General features: G+C 45.0%; 1 protein-coding gene across 1 annotated transcript in view; it reads right to left on the reverse strand.

Moving 5' to 3' along the window:
* SH2D4B (SH2 domain containing 4B) overlaps nucleotides 1–16,055 on the reverse strand; it is a 76,965-nt gene extending 60,910 nt beyond the window's left edge. Inside the window, exon 1 of the mRNA XM_040242584.1 lies at nucleotides 15,858–16,055. Coding sequence (XP_040098518.1) covers nucleotides 15,858–16,055 — 198 coding nt within the window. The remainder of the gene's footprint in view (nucleotides 1–15,857) is intronic.
* Nucleotides 16,056–18,186: the final 2,131 nt, after the last annotated feature.

The raw sequence follows: 18,186 nt of genomic DNA on the forward strand, positions 1-18,186 counted from the left end.
AAATAGCCATCAAGAAAATACTCCTAGAGAACTCATGGATCTTAGGGCAAATCAAAACTGAAATTATACATTATCAAGGGGAAAAGTTGTAGCAAAAAATATATATATATGAGTACAAGTAACAGTAAGCTCAAAAGAAAAATTATAGGTTTAAAGACTTTTCTTTTTGATGTCCCAGTGAAGATAAAACTTTCTTCTCCACACATTCCCTCACTATCCAATAGTTAGGACTCTGCCCTTTCACTGCCGAGGGCCCACGTTTGATCCCTGGTCTGGGAACTAAGATCCTACAAACCACATGGTGCAGCCAAAATAATAAAAGTTAAAATTTTAAAAAATGTTTAAGAAAAAACTCTCTTGTCCAAACACATAACAATATAGAAGCAAAATGACAAGAACAAATGTATAGAGGAATACAAGAGATACCTCCATAGACTCATACTAAACAGAAGTGAAGCAGCCTGCAGGGTGGAAGCCTCAGCTCCCATGTGGGTCCGGAAGGAAATGGTGGTCACCAGGAATGTGACTCCTACAGGGTAGAGGGGAATCAAAGTTCTCCAGGTGAGACAGGGACCGGAGGAGGATTCAAGTCAGGTGCTGGTGATGTGCTCGGCAAGCTCAAGGGGCAGCAAGGAGGTTACAATGGCTGCAAGCATAGGGAGCAAGAAGGGAAATCGCAAATGCAGTTGGAGAAGCATCAGCTTCAGTTCATTCGGCGACCCTTGCTTGCATTGGACACTGTTGACCCTGGTAAGGACTCTGGATTTTGTGCTAAGTGGGATGGGAAGTCATGACAAGTGGAAAGTGGGGAAAGTGACATAATCTCATGGATAGTTCAAATGCTCACTCTCCCCATTATGTGGAAACCAGGGGACAAGGAAACCCGGTAGGGCAGGGAGCATCTGTAATAGTCCAGGGGCTAGATGATCGTTCCTTGGACTAAGATGATCCTGGCGGAAGAAGTATAACGTGGGTAAGACTTAGGATATATTCTGGAGGAAAGAGCAATATTTGCTTAAATTTGGGATATGAGTTGTGAAAGAAAGAGAATGAGAAACCTCCAGTGTTTCCACTTAAGTAATGGAGTGAAAGGTGGTGTTACTGAAAGGAATAACATGAAAGAAATAGCTTGGATAAGTCAACACTTCTGTTTGGGCCAAGTTAAGTTTGAGATGTCTATTAGACATCCTACAAGCAATCAAATAAAAGAGTTCAGAGGAGAGACTAGAACTAAAATATAATTTTTTACAGGCATCACTGTATAGATATTTAAAGCCGTAAGGCTGGATGAGAGCAGATAAAGAGTGAGTATAGGAAGGAACTAGAAGAGGTGGAAGGCAGAAGTCTAGCACATTCCAACATGTAGATAGGAGAAGGACCCCCAAGGAGATGAGGACAAAGAAGCCTGTGAGGCAGGAGAACAACAAAAAGAGCCCAATATCACAGAAACCAAGGGGAGAAAGCATTTCGGGGATTAAAGAGAGGTCAACTGTGTCAAAGGCTACTGATGGGTCATCAGGATGAAGACAGAATTGACCACTGGATTCAACAACATGGAGATCACCAACGACCTTGACAAAGGTGATTTCACGACTCTGTGAAAGGGAACACTTAGAAACCTTTAGAGGAAAATATAAAAGCATATCATTATTACTTTGGGGAAGGAAAGAATTTCTTCTATGAGACATAAAAAGAACATGAGACAACACTGATGTATTTGAATACAGATTCAGGCTTAAAATTTTCTCACACAAAAAAATACCACAAAGGCAATTAAAAATCAGCAACCAACTGAGAGAAGATACTTGAGTATGCACAACTGTCAAATAACTGCACCAATTAATAAAAGCAATAATAACAGTTAACATATACTGAAGGCTTATATGCTATTCATGGTTCAACATATTTTACATGTATTAACTTATTAATGTCTAGAACAATCTTTCTTTACCAGAGTCCTGTGAGAGAAATAAGCCCTATAAAACATAATTTGAATGGTGATTTTTTTCTCAGTTCTCTAAGAATGGTATATAGATAGTACTAGTCTAGGTGCATTGTAGAAAAGTCAACTCATTACATACTATGCATCCTTTCAAGCAACTATTATCAAATAATTTGCTCTCAAGACCCCTTTATATTCTTTAAAAATATTGAGCATCTCAAAGAATTTTTGTTTATGTGGATTATACCTATCAATATTTACCATATTCAAAATTAAAACAGAAAATTGTAATATATATTTATTTAAAATAATAACATATCAGGACTTCCTTAGTGTCCAGTGGTTAAAACTCTGTGCTTCCACTGCAGGAAGCAGGGATTCAATCCCTGGTCAGGAACTAAGATCCCACATGCTGCAGGACATGATCAAAAAGAGACAAAATAATAGCAAATCCATTAGATAATAACATATACAACACTTTTTATAAAAGATAGCTATATATTCTAAAATAAAAAATATTTAATTGGGAGAGTGGTTTCATTTTCTGTTTTTGCAAATCCTTTGAATGTCCAGCTTCATAGAAAGCAGCTGGACTCTGTTGTAATACATAATTTTAGCTGAAGCATATGAAAAAAAATTGACTTCACACAGATATATAATAGGAAATAGAAGACAAGAGAAAAATCCATGCCTTTTCATATATTATAGATAATCTTTTATTATACCACACCAAAACTAAAGTGGTAGTTTCTTAAATGTTTGTTGTTATGTGAAACCTGAAACAATATCAGTGAATTTATTGTACTTTGCCCTATTAAAATTCATAGGTCATGTTCATCTCCTAGTTTTGGTCAATGTATCATGGTGACATAAGCTGTCACCATTAGTGGAGGCTAGATGCAGAGTACAACTTCTATAAGTCTAAGGTTACTTCAAAATTAAAAATTAAAAATTTTTAAGCAAAATAAAATTAAAATCCATTGGTTTATGTTGCACTTTGACAGGATCTTTCACTCATGCGTGATTTAGCAACTTTTCTCATTGTTCCTTTGGAAAATACTGGTCCAGTAAGTCAAGCAGATCTTCCAAATGTGGACCCATTTTATTTTACAATATCATAAAATCATGTCTGTTAATATCACTTCAAACCTCAAAGAAAAGCCTCTACATATTGGAAATCTAATAAGCTCATTGTGGCTGATATAAGTTTTCCAAAAATTCTAATTTTTGCTTGAAAGCTGGAATTTTGTCACTGCCTTAAATTTTATCAGTTGTTTTCTTTGAAGTGACAGAGTCACCTTATTAATTTTCAAATATCCAAGTTTGAAAAAAGACATAGTTTGTCAGTCTTCTTTCAAATAAAAATAGCATTCCATGAAAAAAGAGGCTAGTTCAGCACATAACTCAAAAAATCACATACTGCTTTTCCTCAGGACAGCCATCATACTTCAGTATGCAGCAGAAATGGTTTATGCAGCCTTCCAGTTTGTCACAAAATAAAACAATAAGGTTTACTGTTTCATCAAGGAGTGAAACCACCATCAATTTTACTGTGAGTATATGATGATGAAAAAATACAACCATTTCACTCCTACAAGATGGAAAGAATAAAATTGTCTGATGAAAAAGTCTGCTTGTTGGAAAAGATATGGAACAACAATAATTCTTATAAATTGCTGATGGTAAAAGGTACTGATACAATCACTTTGATGATATTCAGCAAATATTTAGTAATGTTAAACATGCTACACATTATTACAAAGCACTTCCAAGTACACATGTGCCCAGAAAAACCTGAATAAGAAGGTTCATGGAAACACTGTCCAAAATATTAAAAATCAGAAACAACATAAATGACCAGTAAAGGAAAACAGATAAATACATTTTGGTATGTTTTTATAATGCAGTACTCCATAGCAAGAAAAATAAATAGGTTTGAACAACACAGACATATCTCTTAAAAAATGTAGAACCAATAAATTAAATTCAGACTGCATATAATATAATGTCTTTCATATAATGATTAAGCAACAGACTGCTTACAAAATATATATTAAAGTACAGAAAAAATATAAGGATGATACATTTTGTATTTATAATAGGCTTGCATATGGGGAGAGTGATGAGGAATGAAATTTTAGAAAGATATTAAAGTGTGAAGTATACTTTAACAAAAACGAAGAAGGTAGGACTTCCCTAGTGGTCCTGTAGCTAAGACTCTGCACTCGCAGTGTAGAAGGTCGGGTTTGACACCTGTTCAAAGAACTAAATTTATGTCACATGCCGCAACTAAGACCCGGCACAGCCAAATAAAGAATTTTTTTTTAAACAAAGAAGGCACCATATTAACCATCAGTAATATGGGTCCATAAGTACATATTACACTACTTACTATTTTTGTCTATATGTTTAAATATTTTACAGTGAGAAAATTTTAAGGCTTTCTTTTTTTAAAAAAAAGATGAAATATGAATAAACTAAGTTCTCAATCTAAGACATTAATAAAAGAAAATAAAAAGAGAAAAGAATTACCAAAGAAAAAACTAATATTAGTGAATATACAGCATATATATTATAAATACAACCAAACATTTGTTCTTTGAAAAAATGTAATATGCTAGGAAACCACCCAGCATGCTTAAATTAAGTTAAAACATATATATATATATATATATGTTATACATATATTATATATGTGTATATATAATATATATATGGAATTAGGAATAAAAAAAGAGAGTGTAAAACAAGAACGGATTAAAAGAGAGTATCAAGGACTTCCCTGGTGGTACAGTGAATGAGAATTCGCCTGCCAACGTGGGGGACAGGGGTTTGATCCCTGACCCAGAAGATTCCGCATGCCACGGAGCAATTAAGACCCTGTACCACGGTGACTGGAGCCTGCACACCCTGGAGCCTGTGCTCTGGAACAAGAGAAACCACCACATCGAGAGCCTGCCAACCACAACAAAGAGGAGCCCCACTCTCTGCAACTAGAGAAAGCTGGTGTGCAGCAACAAAGACCCAGCACAGCCAAAACCAAATAAATAAATAAAAGAGAATATCATATACTATTCTGTATTAACAAATTTGAAAATATAGATATAGGCATAAGTCATCATAATCTTAAATTAGACAATGGTTTCTTAGATATGACACCAAAAGCATAAGCCACAAAAGATATATATATGATTTGGACTTCATCAAAATTTGATACTTAAAACTTTTGTGTTTCAAAGGATGCCATCAAGAAAGTAAAAGGGCAGCTCAAAGAGTGGGAGTAAATATTTGCAGATCATATATCTCATAAAGAACTTGTGTCTGGAGTACATAAAAATTCTTAGAACTCAATAATAAAAGGACAATTCAGTCAAAAAAATGGGCAAAGGATCTAGACATTTCTCTAAAGAAGATATACAGTTGTCCAATATGCACAAAAAAAGATGCTCAACATCTTTACTCATCAGGAAAATACAAATCAAAACCACAATGACATAACACTTCACACCTCCCAGGATGGATTTAACCAAAAACATAAATAATAATGAGTATTGGTGAGGGTGTGGAGAAACTGGAACTCTTATCCACTGCTTGTGGAAAATTAAAATGGTGCAACTGTTTTGGAAAACAATCTACCAGTTCCCCAAGTTATTAAACATAAAGTTATCAAAGGATCTGGCAATCCCACTCATAGATACACACCCAAGAGAAGTAAAAACATACATCCACACAAAAACTGGTACGTGAGTGTTTACAGAAGCATTATTCATAATAGTCAAAAGTGAAAACCCAAATATCCTTTAAGAGATGAATGGATAAACAAAATGTGATACATTCATATAATGGAATCTTGTTCAGCCATAAAAAGAATGACATACGGATATACGCTACATTGTGGATGGACCTTGAAAACATTATGCTAAGTGCAAGAAGCCAGTCACAGAAGTCCACATATTATATCATTCCATCCATATGAAAGTCCAGAATAGGGAAATCCAGAGACCTAAAGAAGACTGCAGGCTAAGTCGCTTCAGTTGTGTCCGACTCTTTGCAGCCCTATGGACTGCAGCCCGTCAGGCTCCTCTGTCCATGGGCTTCTCCAGGCAAGAATACTGGAGTGGGTTGCCATGCCTTCCTCCAGGGATCTTCCCAACCCAGGGATTGGACCTGTGTCTCTTATGTCTCCTGCTTTGGCAGCCAAGTTCTTTACCACTAGCACCACCTGGGAAGCCCGCCAGGCTCCTCTGTCCATGGAATTCTCCAGGCAAGAATACTGGAGTGGGTTGCCATTTCCTTCTCCAGGGGATCTTCCCAACCCAGGGATCGAACCTGCGTCTCCTGCATTGCAGGCAGACGCTTTATCCTCTGAGCCACCAGGGAAGCCCATTCTAAAGAAGATTAGTGGTTACTAAAGGCTGGAGCAGGGAGAGAGGGGCCTGGAGGGTACTAGTTAAAGTCTATGGGTTTTCTTGAGGGATGAATATATTCTAAAATTGACTGTGGTGAGGGCTGCACATCTCTGTGAATATACTAAAAACCACTTAGTTGTACACATTAAATGGGAGACTTGTGTACACTTTAAACAAGTGACTTGTATGGTTTATGAATTATGTCTCAATAAAGCTGTTCTGGACAACAACAACAAGAAAAAACTCTCCTGGTAATTATTTGATAAGGTAATTTAAAAAATTAGTTAAGGTACAGAAGTCTAAACAAGATATGGACAAACTTAACCTAACCAACATCTGTAGAACAGTCCACACTATAATGGAACACTTTCTTTCAAGAGTGAGTGCTTTTTCACAGAGCACTCACCTGGATAGACTACATTCTCGGCCATTATAAAAGAAACAACAAGTTTTAAATGTTTGAAATCATTTATGGAATGTATAGGCAACCCAATCATGGTGGCCAGATAATAAGCATATCCATGCGATGATAAGATAAAAATAAATGCTCCCTGAGGCCCCAAATCATGTCATTTTGAAAGGACAGGTGGGAAACAGGTATGGAAATGCACCTGAAGAATTTAAACCCCAAAGCTAAATGCAAAATGTGGTTTCAAATGAGAGAATCCTAGGAAGCTTTGCTAATTTTTAATGTGAGAAAACCTGGAAAGCAGTGATGCTACTAGCCACTCTGAGAGATAACAAAGGGGCCGGCAGCTGCCTGCAACCTGCTACTTCAGCATGAGTCCACTAAAGAGAGTTGAGACCTGGCATCAGGTTACAGGGAGTCACGAGATAACCAGGTGGTGGCCTTTCTTAGAAACTGCCCCTGCTAACCTCCAGGCAGTGAAGGAAGCAGTGAGGTGGACAGGGAAGAAGGAAGGTGGCAGGCATGAATACCTCTCAAGCAAGGCAGGCAACAGGCAGGACAGGCCAGAGTTGAGCAAAATTCCATCTGTTTAATCAGTCCCTGGGCTACAGGAAACAAACTTACAGTCACCAGGGAGGAAAGAGGGGGTGGGGTAAACTGGGAGACTGGAATTGACATACACACATTACTACATATAAAATGGATAACTAATAAGGATCTATTGTATAGCACAGGGACCTCTACTCAACACTCTGTAATGCCCTGTATGGGAAAAGAATCTTAAAAAAAAAGTGGATACATGTGTATGTGTAACTGATTCACTTTGCTGTACACCTGAAATTAACACAGCACTGTAAATCATCTACACTCCAAAAAAAAATTTTTTTTTTTAACTAGAGAAAAAAATATACAACCCATGGGCTCTTGGCAACATCCAGGAAAATGGTGAGGGGCAGGCGGGCAGGAGATCCCATCCCCATGGGCCAAGCTCTTTGGGTACCTGCAGAAGCTCTCTCCCTCTTTATATGTCCCTCCTTAGCCTTGTAGGAGGATCCCCATCAACATTACTACTATCAGATTTCTTTAACTTTTGCCAGTATTATTGTTTTAATTGGCAATGACATACTTTACTAGTGAGGCTGAAGACCTTTCTGCAGGGTCATTGTGGATTTGAAATTGCACTCTTGTGAATGGCTTGTTCATATCTTTCCTCCATTTTTCTACTATTTTTCTTTTGCTGATTGGGGAAGTTTCTTACATCTCTAGATACAAGTCCTTTGCCTGTTACAAATGTTGCAAATATTTTCCTCTCATTTATCTCGCCTGTTTTGTTTTCTTTTAAACTCAGTTTGGTAACTTTTATAAAGATTTTTTAAATTTAGTCATATTTATCTTTATTTTCCTTATTTTTCTTGCTGTGTCTTATTCTAAGAAAGCCTTCACTCTCCCCAATGTGCTCTCATTTTTCCTTTGATTACTTCTAGAATTTTGTTTTTGCTTTTGCTGCGTTGGTCTTTAGTCACCTGGAACATGTCGTTTCACCATAAGAGTAGCTGTGAGAAGGAGGAAGATGCTGTGCACTGAAGTGTGGGGACCGGGAGCCCCAACAAGCCTGGACCTGGATTCTAACTCTATCTCAACTCAAACGGAGATAATAACCTATTTTGTTAATTTGACGACACACATCTTAAAGTTTCTGAAATCAGGATGTTTCACTTACAGCTTTCTTAGTAGTATATAAAAACAGTGTGTCTTTCAAGCTCCGGCATCTTAGATTTCATGAATTTAAGGTGGGCATGCTGATTTTCTTCAACTCCCTTTTTAGATTTCTCTGTTAGGTTCAATAGTTTTTCGGTAGATCCACTTAGAGGGCAATGAGTTTGTAGGAACATTGGGGAATCCAGGGCTTGGAAGCCTGGGATTTGGGGGCTGCAACTCTTCAATTGCCCATCTTAGATTTCATGAAACACAAAGGACCCAATCTCAGGTCCCTAAGGGGGTGAGATAAACAGGCACTTCATGGCCCAGGACAGGTGAGACATTCCATCTGGGTGAGTTCACCTTCATTCCAGAGAAAGCAGCTGTCTGAGGCCTCATTCTTCCTGCAGTCCTGGCCCTTCCTCCTTAGCCTCCAGAACCTGAGCCTCCATTCCAGAAACCCCTTCAGGCCCCCTTCTCTAAAACCTTCAGTGGGACAAGGTCATACCTTCAGTTGTCTGCCAGATCCAGGACGCTCAGACCTGACAGTTAAGGGCTCTGTCTAAGGCTGATCTCTGTCCACATTCAACAAGACTGCACCCTCACCCCTGCGGACACCCACACGTGCCGGGCACCAGAAGCGGTTAAGGCGGTGCCCCCAAATCCTCTCACAGCAGCTTCTGCCTGGCTCCTCCCACTCCCCACCTGGTGAGTCTGTGGTTTTGCAGCTTCTGCAAATGCTGGAGACAAGAAGCCGAGGGCTCTGGCAGAGCTGCCTCGGTGAGAACCCTGGACTGGGCTCAGGGAAGGCCAGGAGGACAGGGAGAGAGCCAGGGGGCTCCAGAGGCCCCCGGCCAGGGCCAGCGTGAGAATTTTGCATACTTCAGCCTCACCGCCACCCAGAAAGCCCCTGCCTCACCCCAGATGAAGGGAAGCAGAGTGACACCCCAAAGAGTTACAGTCCCCAAATCCAGGGCTTCCCTGCCCTTTATTTCCCAGCGTTCCTACACACTCACTGTCCTCTGAGTGGAGCTATTGGAAAACTGTTGGAACTAATAGAGAAATTTAAAAAGGGAGTTGAAGAAAATCAGCATGCCCACTGCAATATGACAGCAAGAACAGGGATGGGGCAGGAGACAGCTTCAAACATGGGTTTCCCTTGATGTTTAATAACTTCTGTGTGACGTGCGGAGAATCCAAACAGTGAGTGGTGTGCTGCTGGGTTGACCAAATCATTCGTACAAGGGGTCAGAGAGGGGATAAAATATTTATCACTTTCCCCTCAGAGGAAAAAATGTGGAGAACTAGCAGTACAAAGTGGAATTAGTATCCAAGTAATTATTGTTGTTATGACTTGATTATAAAACCACTATTGGCATAAAAAATAAGTCTTGAAAGACAACTAAACAAAATCAATCTAAAATTCTTGATTATACCAACAAAACCATGGAGAGGGATATTAAAATATCCTTGTTTCTCATCTTCAATCTATAACATTTCATTCCTGATAAAGATAAAATGGGTTCAAATATATATTTTTAAAGCTTTAAATGAATATATGCTATTTAATATACACTTTTCAATCGACTCCCTTTAAAAAAAATGATAATATCAAAGGAGGGGAGAAAGAAAAGACACAAGGAAATGAACATTAGGCAGATACAAAAGAAAAAAGCAGAGTCAGTCAACCTAAAAATCGAAGACAAAATCCTAAAAAAAGAAATGAGAAGGAAGAATTTACCCAGCGTCTAGTGGTTAAGATTCTGCCTTCCAGTGCAAGAGGTGTGTGTTTGATCCCTGGTTGGCGAGCTAAGATTCCACAAGGTATGTGGTACAGAACAACCAACAGGGCTAGAAAACTTGAATACCTCTATGCAAAATTACAGCAACAACAGCTGGTCACATCTTGCACCACATACAAAGATTAACTCAGATGGATCATAGACCCAAAATGTAAAGCCTAAAAGGAATTTAAAAAATAAAATGGTGAATTGTATGGTTAACAAAAAGAAATGAGAAGGAAATGTAAGTACGAGTGAAAAGGTGACAGAATGCCACCACTTGGCAGCTCGGGTGGTAAAGGATCCACAGGCAATGGGGGAGACTGGGGTTCAGTCCCTCGGTGGGGAAGATCCCTGGGGAAGGGAACGGCTACCCTCTCCCGCATTCTTGCCTGGAGAATTACAGGAACAGAGGAGCCTGATGGGCTACCGTCCATGGGGTCACAAAGAGTCAGACATGACTGAGTGACTAACACTTTTCATATATTACAGACTGTAGTTCAGCTTCTACAACATATTTCACAAAACACAAGTATACTGAGACTGTTAGACTTTTACTGAAGATTTTCAACATCTAGGGGAGAGGTCACACTGTACAGCTCACAACGTGGGCGTGCTTGCTCAGTCGCTCAGTCATGTCCAACTCTGTGTGACCCCGCAGACTATAGCCCACCAGGCTCCTCTGTCCATGGGATTTCCTAGGCAAGAACCCTGGAATGGCTTGCCATTTTCTTCTCCAGGGGATCTTCCCAACCCAGGGATCAAGCCCATGTCTGCGGCATGGCAGGCAGATTCTTTATCGCTGAGTCACCTGGGAATCCCACAGCTCACAGCCTTCTGCTCAAAAGAGAAATCCTTTCATACCCGTCTCCTCAATCAAGCCCCTCTGACACACCAGGCACACCAGGGTCTCAGCAGCTCCCCGCCCGCAGCTGGCCCCAACCAGGATCCTCAGGTTTCCTTCCCTCGCTAGGATGGACACGACGCGGCCACAGCTATGCTGACACGGTTTAGGCAGGCTAATGGAGGAGACAGACCACACACAAGCAAACAGACGTGAGAAAAAGGAGACGATGACGACGAAGGCAGAGTCACAGGGACAGAACGCAGATCGGTGCTTGCCAGGGGCTGCGGGAGGGAAGGACAAGGAATGACGAGTAATGGATTCGGGCTTTCCTCCTGGGGTAGTGTACATGACGCGGGTGGTGGTTGCACAATATTCTAAATGTCACTGAACTGCACTTTAAAATGGTTAAAACAGTAACCTTTATGTTGTGTGTGCTGCTGCTGCTGCTGCTAAGTCGCTTCAGTCGCGTCCGACTGTGTGACCCCATAGACGGCAGCCCACCAGGCTCCCCCGTCCCTGGGATTCTCCAGGCAAGAACACTGGAGGGGGTTGTCATTTCCTTCTCCAATGCATGAAAGTGAAAAGTGAAAGTGAAGTTGCTCAGTCGTGTCTGACTCTTAGCGACCCCATGGACTACAGCCCACCAGGCTCCTCTGTTCATGGGATTTCCCAGGCAAGAGTACTGGAGTGGGGTGCCATTGCCTTCTCCGTTATGCTGTGTATATTTTAACACACACACACACAAAATGATACTTTCAGATGAGGTAAAGTGCTTTGAGGGAAGTCAGACTGGATGTTCTAAGAAAGACAAGGGTGGGGCTCCTTGAGGGCAAGGAGTCAGTGAAGAGCTCAACATTTAACTGAGAGATGAACGAAGCGGAGAACCCAGGCTCAGGAGGATTTGGGAAAAGAGCATTCCAGGCAGAGGGACACAAAAAAGGTAGAAACTGGGTTGGAGAATGGGTAGAGGACCTCAAGAAGCATTTGTGTTCCTTTGAGTGCAGTAGAAGCCACTGGGGCAGGGAGATCCCTGAGCTTAATGTGTTGAAAGGGCACTTTGGTTGCTCTGCAGAGAAAGGTCATAGGGCATGAGCCCGAGACAGGGGGACCATTGAGAAGATGGATGCATTGGGAATGTCTGCAGGCTAGTACAGGTTCCCATGCCCAGAAAGGGAACACACGGAGGCTAGGAGGGTCTAGGCCCAGCAGGGGAGGTTGCCATGGTTACTGGAAGGTTCCCAGGAAACAGAGACAAGGTGGATGCCCAGGGAGAAAGACTGTGTCCCACAGGTTTCATTAGAGCATGGGCCAGGCCCACCTGGGCACCAAGTCCAGGGCAGATGCACAGCGGGAATGGCTGAGAGCTGAGACGGGATGCTGGATCGGGTGTCTCCTTCTAGCCCCAGGTCAGGGCTGCTTGTAGAAGTAGCATAGGATGGGAGGACAGAGAGAGGTGGGCCTAGCAGGTGGGAGCTGCCTCTTGGCCCTTGGGGAATGGAAGCAGGAGGGGCTGGACAGCCAGACTTACAGTCTCCCATAGGCTGGACTGAGGGGCAGGCACGAGGCTGGCTGTGTGGGCGAGAATAAAGCACTTTTGTGAAGCTGCAGGTCTGGCTTGCAGTGTGGCCAATGTCAGCCACGTGAAAGGAGAGAGCAGGAAGGAGAGTGGAGGAAGAGGTCTGGACCCCTGGAAGAGGATGTCCAGACAGATAAGGAGATGATCACGGAGGAACCAATTTAACACTGACAGGGACTGCCAATCGTGGCCAGAACCAGCAAGACCAGGTGGAGAGGCTTCCTGTGTGACTGCAGCGGTAGGAACACATGTGTCCTGAGTCCTGTGTCCCAGGTGACACACAGCTCCAGCCCAAAGAAAACCCAGAAACGACCAGGAGGTTGTGAAGGTTGCAAGAACCCACATCACATGCGAGGCGCTGCAGTCACCATCATGCTTGATGGCCGTGGCTTAAATCTAGCAGAATATAATGTCATAGCACGCCTTCCCAGAGTCTCAACAAACAACACAAATTTCCATCAGACATCAAATTTTGCCAGAAATGTGAAAAACTAGCAAATACGATGGGAAATGGGAAGACATCATAGGCTAAGGGTCTGTATCTTCTACAACAGGGCAGAATACCAGAAACGTCTCAGCAAAGTAGAAAGCAAAACCAAAAAGATACACCGGTATGATCAGGGAGTGAGATGCGCCCAGCCATGACCATCCTCTTCCAGCCCAGCTCACTTCTGTGGACCCTCCCAGGACCAGAACTACCACCGAGTTTCTATAAACCGGAATAATCCATATCACCAGTGTTTATCCCTACCCTCTGCAGGCGCAACTGGAAAGCAGAGACGTTCTCAGGGTCAGGATGCACCTTGACCTGCCTGAGTCCTAGGGACAGCGAGGTCAGGCCTGCTAGGAGCTGAGAAGTGTCCTCAGAAGAGAGAGGGTGGGATGGAGTTCTCCAGGGACCAATGGGGCTTCGGGGATCAATGGGCAGGAGGAGGTGCGAGGTCATTCCAGGCTGACGGGAACTAAGCTGTGCTCAGGGATCCCAAGAGTCTGGCACGCACAGCAGGATGCAGCAGGTGCTTCATTCAGGACAGACTGGAGGGAGGGAGGCACCAGCTGGGAAGGAAGTGTCTGTGAAAGGAAGGAAAAGATCCAGCTGATAGAGCCTGTGCCCACACACCCTGCCCTGAGCCACCCCATGGCTGCTTCCTTCCCAAGTCCCACTCCTGACACTCCAGTGGGCATGCTCTCTTGGATCTGATCTGTTTACCCATGGATTCAAGAGTTGAATCCATGTTCACCAAGGTCAGAGCTTAGTGATGCTGGCTAAAAGTATGAATGATACAAATGAAGACACGCACAGATCATCCATTGAATTGAAGCACTGAGTTCAGAAGTGAATGAATAGAAAAACATCAGTCACTGGACCAAGGTCAAAGTCACAGGATATTCATCCCGGCTCCATTCTTAGCAGCTAGGTGACTTTGGAGGACTGGGCTGTGGCTTCCTCATCTGAGACTGGGTCACAGGGCTATGGGGGCATTCAGTGAGGGCAAACACATGGTAACTATTAAAGGTCTCGGACAGGTTGGGTGGTTGTTGCAACCCTTTTTCAAGATTCCAGGACGAGAAGCAGGCAATGTGCACCCAGACCCATACTTAGAAGCTCTTCAGCCTCTGGGGCTGAGCCTGCCCCCAGGGCTTCCCAGAGGTTTTCCCAGACAGCTCTGGGACTGCAGAAAAGAGCTGAGATCTGGGCAGGATCCTGAACTGGAATACACACACTCCTCCTTGTCTCCATTCTTTATAAATCAGAAAATTAACTTTCTGGAAAAGAGTCTTCTGCACCAGAAACCCAAATGAGCTTAATGTATAATTTATGCACGAAAATGTAGATGTCAACGTGTGACAAATCGTAGTAAAAATATTTTTCTAGTTAAAATTTTAGGCATCTGTCTTCCTCTCAGAAGAGTCACAGTATCGATAACATGCGACCCCAGGCCTCTGGGCGGGTGGGGCAGGAAGGTGGCCTGTCTTTTTCACCAGCAGTGATGAAGCTGCCAGTGCATTCCCAGCCGTGGCACGAGCCATAGGCAGCCAATTCATAGCTTTGCCTCCCAGGGGTCCTACCATATCTTGCTCAAAATGGGGATTTCATACCCTCTGACAACTCCGTGTTAGACCCAAGGGTGGAAGACAGAATGGAGAATGATCTCACTCCCGGAGCTTTGAGTCTCCTGGGAGAGCCAGGCAAGCAGAGGATCAAAGACACTGACAGTGTGGCCAGTGCTAAGGCAGGGATGGGTCCAAGCAGTCACCAAGGATCTAGGACTTCTCTGTGCCAGGAGCATCCCCGAGAGACTGCAAGAGGCAGGAGTCTGTCAGGAGGATAAAGGCAGGAGAACATTCCCCAAGAGAAGAATCGAGTGTGTAAAGAGAGAGGCTACAGCAAGATGGCCAGACGGGTGCAGGTGTGGCCTGCAGAACACGGCAGGGGCTAATGGTGTGCCTGGAGTGAAGAGAGGGAGCCAGGTCACCCAGGGCCTGTATGCCTATCGAGAGGCAGAACCTTATGCTAGACTGAAAACTCACAAACTGATCGAGTCTACACCTCTCTCTGGTCAACAGTATAGAGGCTGAGAGGAGGGCTGTTGTGGGCAGCCAATGAGAGAGAAGACAAACGGGTTTGTGAATGGTAAAGTGCAGTGCCCTCCCCAGCAGGGTCTCGAGTACCACACACCTCAGCAGCCTGCCTGCTTCAGATGTGCCCTCGCTCACAGGCTCCATAGCCGTGACTGGCACCTCACTGCATGGCAGCTACCTGAGATGTGGGGTGAACCCTTGCTTCTCATCTGCAGTTGCTACTACCTTTGGGGCTGCTCACTCTTAATGCAGGTCCAGAGGCCCAGTGGGGTTCCAGCACAACCCAAGGCATCCTCTCACACAAGGACAGGGAGGAGGGCCACGGGGCACCGTGCTGGAGCCACTGAGCTGCACTTGCAAGGGAGCGAGGAACGGTGTGTCTTCGTTGCACCCTGCCCTCTGTCCATGCCGTCAGGGTCCCCAGGCAGGCCCCTGTGCAGCCTTGGAGCCCTGCATAAAAGATAGACGCCCAGGCTAATGGGATAGGATGCTCACAGAACAAGGGTTTCAAGCCCCTGACCCTCATCACATCAGTACACATTTTAAAGAACGCAGCCTGATATTATCAACTTTTCCATCTCCCAGGAGGCCAGGGCTCAGGCCTCGGGTTACTCCCAGCCACCTACCTCGCTTGACCTTGGGGGGCCTGAGACCCTCGACCTGGGCCAGGGCCTCCCAAGCCTCACGCTCCCTCCAGCGTCTCAGCTGCTCCTCGCGCATTTTGTAGAAGAGGATGTGCTTCTGCACATCGCTGAGCTCAGCGAGGAGCTCGGGGTCGATGTACATGTCATGCAGGATCTGCTGAAGCATGGTGCCACCTGGGATGCGCACGCCAGCAGGACACCCCAGGCCACTTCTCACCCACCCCGGGTTCCTCACGCCACAGCCACTCCCAGAGCCCCTTCTCCATGCAGCACTGTTCCTCTGCCACAGCTCCCAGCCGACGACGAACTCATTTCCTCTGCTCGAGACAACAACAGGGATCAGGCAGCTGGAAGGAGAGAGGCAGCCAAGACCTGCAATGGCAATCCGGCACCTGGAACAGTCTAGTCCTTCTGTTGGGTCCCCAAGAGGCTGGGTCGTGGCCTCCCCTGGGCTCTCAGATGATAGAAGAGTCAAAGCCTCCAGCTCTGCAGGCAATGCCCAGGCCTGGCCCTGCCTGGCCCAGCAGGTGTCGAGTGATCTGTTAGTGGAAGGTAACGATGACACCAGCTGTATCAATGACAGTGCCCCAGCCAACCAGGAACCGATCTTTCCTCCAAAGGTAAGAGGAGGAGGAGGAGGCAGGTTTGCCAATGAATCCCATGGCTTCTGAGTCAACATCAAACAGGCCAGAGGAGCCAGCCAGGAGCTTCTAGGCTGCGCAGTCTTTCGCTTTAGTTGCTCCATCATTGGCAGTCTGCCTCTTTGCCAGGACACTGGCCGACTGAGATAAAGCTTCTAACACTCTTCCTCGGAGGAAAAGAGATCTGCCCTTCTTTCTGGCTTGCAGTTAAGGAAGAAAGCAAAATGGAATCAGTAGGGACACCCGAGGGGCTCGATCACAGGATTCAAGGACGTGACGGAAGCAGATATCCTCTCCCTTTCTCCTGTAATGGGCTGGCTCGGTCTGGGGTCAATTGTGGTCACTGCTGATCATTTTTTGTTGTTGTTGTTGCAAGTATCTGGACATGATCACAAACAATACAAGTGTGTTTTCTCCGTCCTCTCCATGCCCTGATGTGAAGCACCCTGGACAGAGGGGGATGTTGCTTTCTGCTTGGAGGGAACTCACCTGTCTTTGGCCATGAGGATGGGTAATGTTGCTCATGCTGAGGCCGAAAGGTCACTGTAACAGGCACTCAGAGCTACTCCCAGCTGCCCCTGTATTCAGACAAGGAAACAGGTTCAGAGAAAGTAAGATACTTGCCTCTGGCTACCCACTCCATAGGCTGCCACCTGGGGACTTCATCTAATTTTCAAATTTGACATCCACCAGATACTATGATGGAGAAGGTAATGGCACCCCACTCCAGTACTCTTGCCTGGAAAATCCCATGGACCAAGGAGCCTGGTGGGCTGCAGTCCATGGGGTCTGGAAGAGTCGGACTCGACTGAGCGACTTCACTTTCACTTTTTACTTTTCTGCATTGGCGAAGGAAATGGCAACCCACTCCAGTGTTCTTGCCTGGAGAATCCCAGGGATGGGGGAGCCTGATGGGCTGCCATCTATGGGGTCGCAAAGAGTCAGACACCACTGAAGTGACTTAGCAGCAGCAGCAGCAGCAGATACTATGAAGATTTTGATGGTTTGTAGCCTGAGCAGGAGAAAACAAACAGAGTTTGGCACTATGGCCTGGGAGGGATGGTAACCTTCACATCCTCTTCCCTCCCCAAGAGGACTAAAGGTGGGTCAGACACCCCAGAGTGATGGCACCCAGGTGTGAGTGGGTGCTCTTTATGCCCAGGGGGTCACAAGAAGTATGAGGGCCAGGCTGCCCCTCCCCAGGTCTGGCTGGCCTGTCCCAGTGTGACCCAGACCATGGAGGCCCCACACAGAGGCTCCTGCCATGCAGCGCTGTAGTCCTGGAAGCCCACTCTCTCCTCTCTCCTCCCCACTCAGGGAGGGTAGAGAGCGGGCACAGTACAGGGCTACAGGACGGGCCGGTTGCCGTCGGCATGCGGTCTGGTCCTCCGGCCAGAGCGGTGATAGTGTCATCCTGGTGGTGGTGATATGTTTGAGAGCGGGCGGGTGGTAGCCAAACGGGAAGGACGACGCTAGCGCCCCGTTTTGTGCCCCAGCGGGCAAAGAGCTCCCTGGCCATCCCAGGTCAGTGGGCCAGGAGTTCGAGCGTGGAGCGCGGCCAGGGCGCGGGCCGGATCGGGTTTCGGGAAAGACGTGCTAGGGCCGGCGCGGGTGGGAGTTGCCTGGCCCCGCTCGCCGCTCCACCTCTGGCCTGGC

This window comes from Oryx dammah, unplaced genomic scaffold (genome assembly GCF_014754425.2).
Source record: "Oryx dammah isolate SB20612 unplaced genomic scaffold, SCBI_Odam_1.1 HiC_scaffold_6, whole genome shotgun sequence".
Taxonomy (NCBI): domain Eukaryota; kingdom Metazoa; phylum Chordata; class Mammalia; order Artiodactyla; family Bovidae; genus Oryx; species Oryx dammah.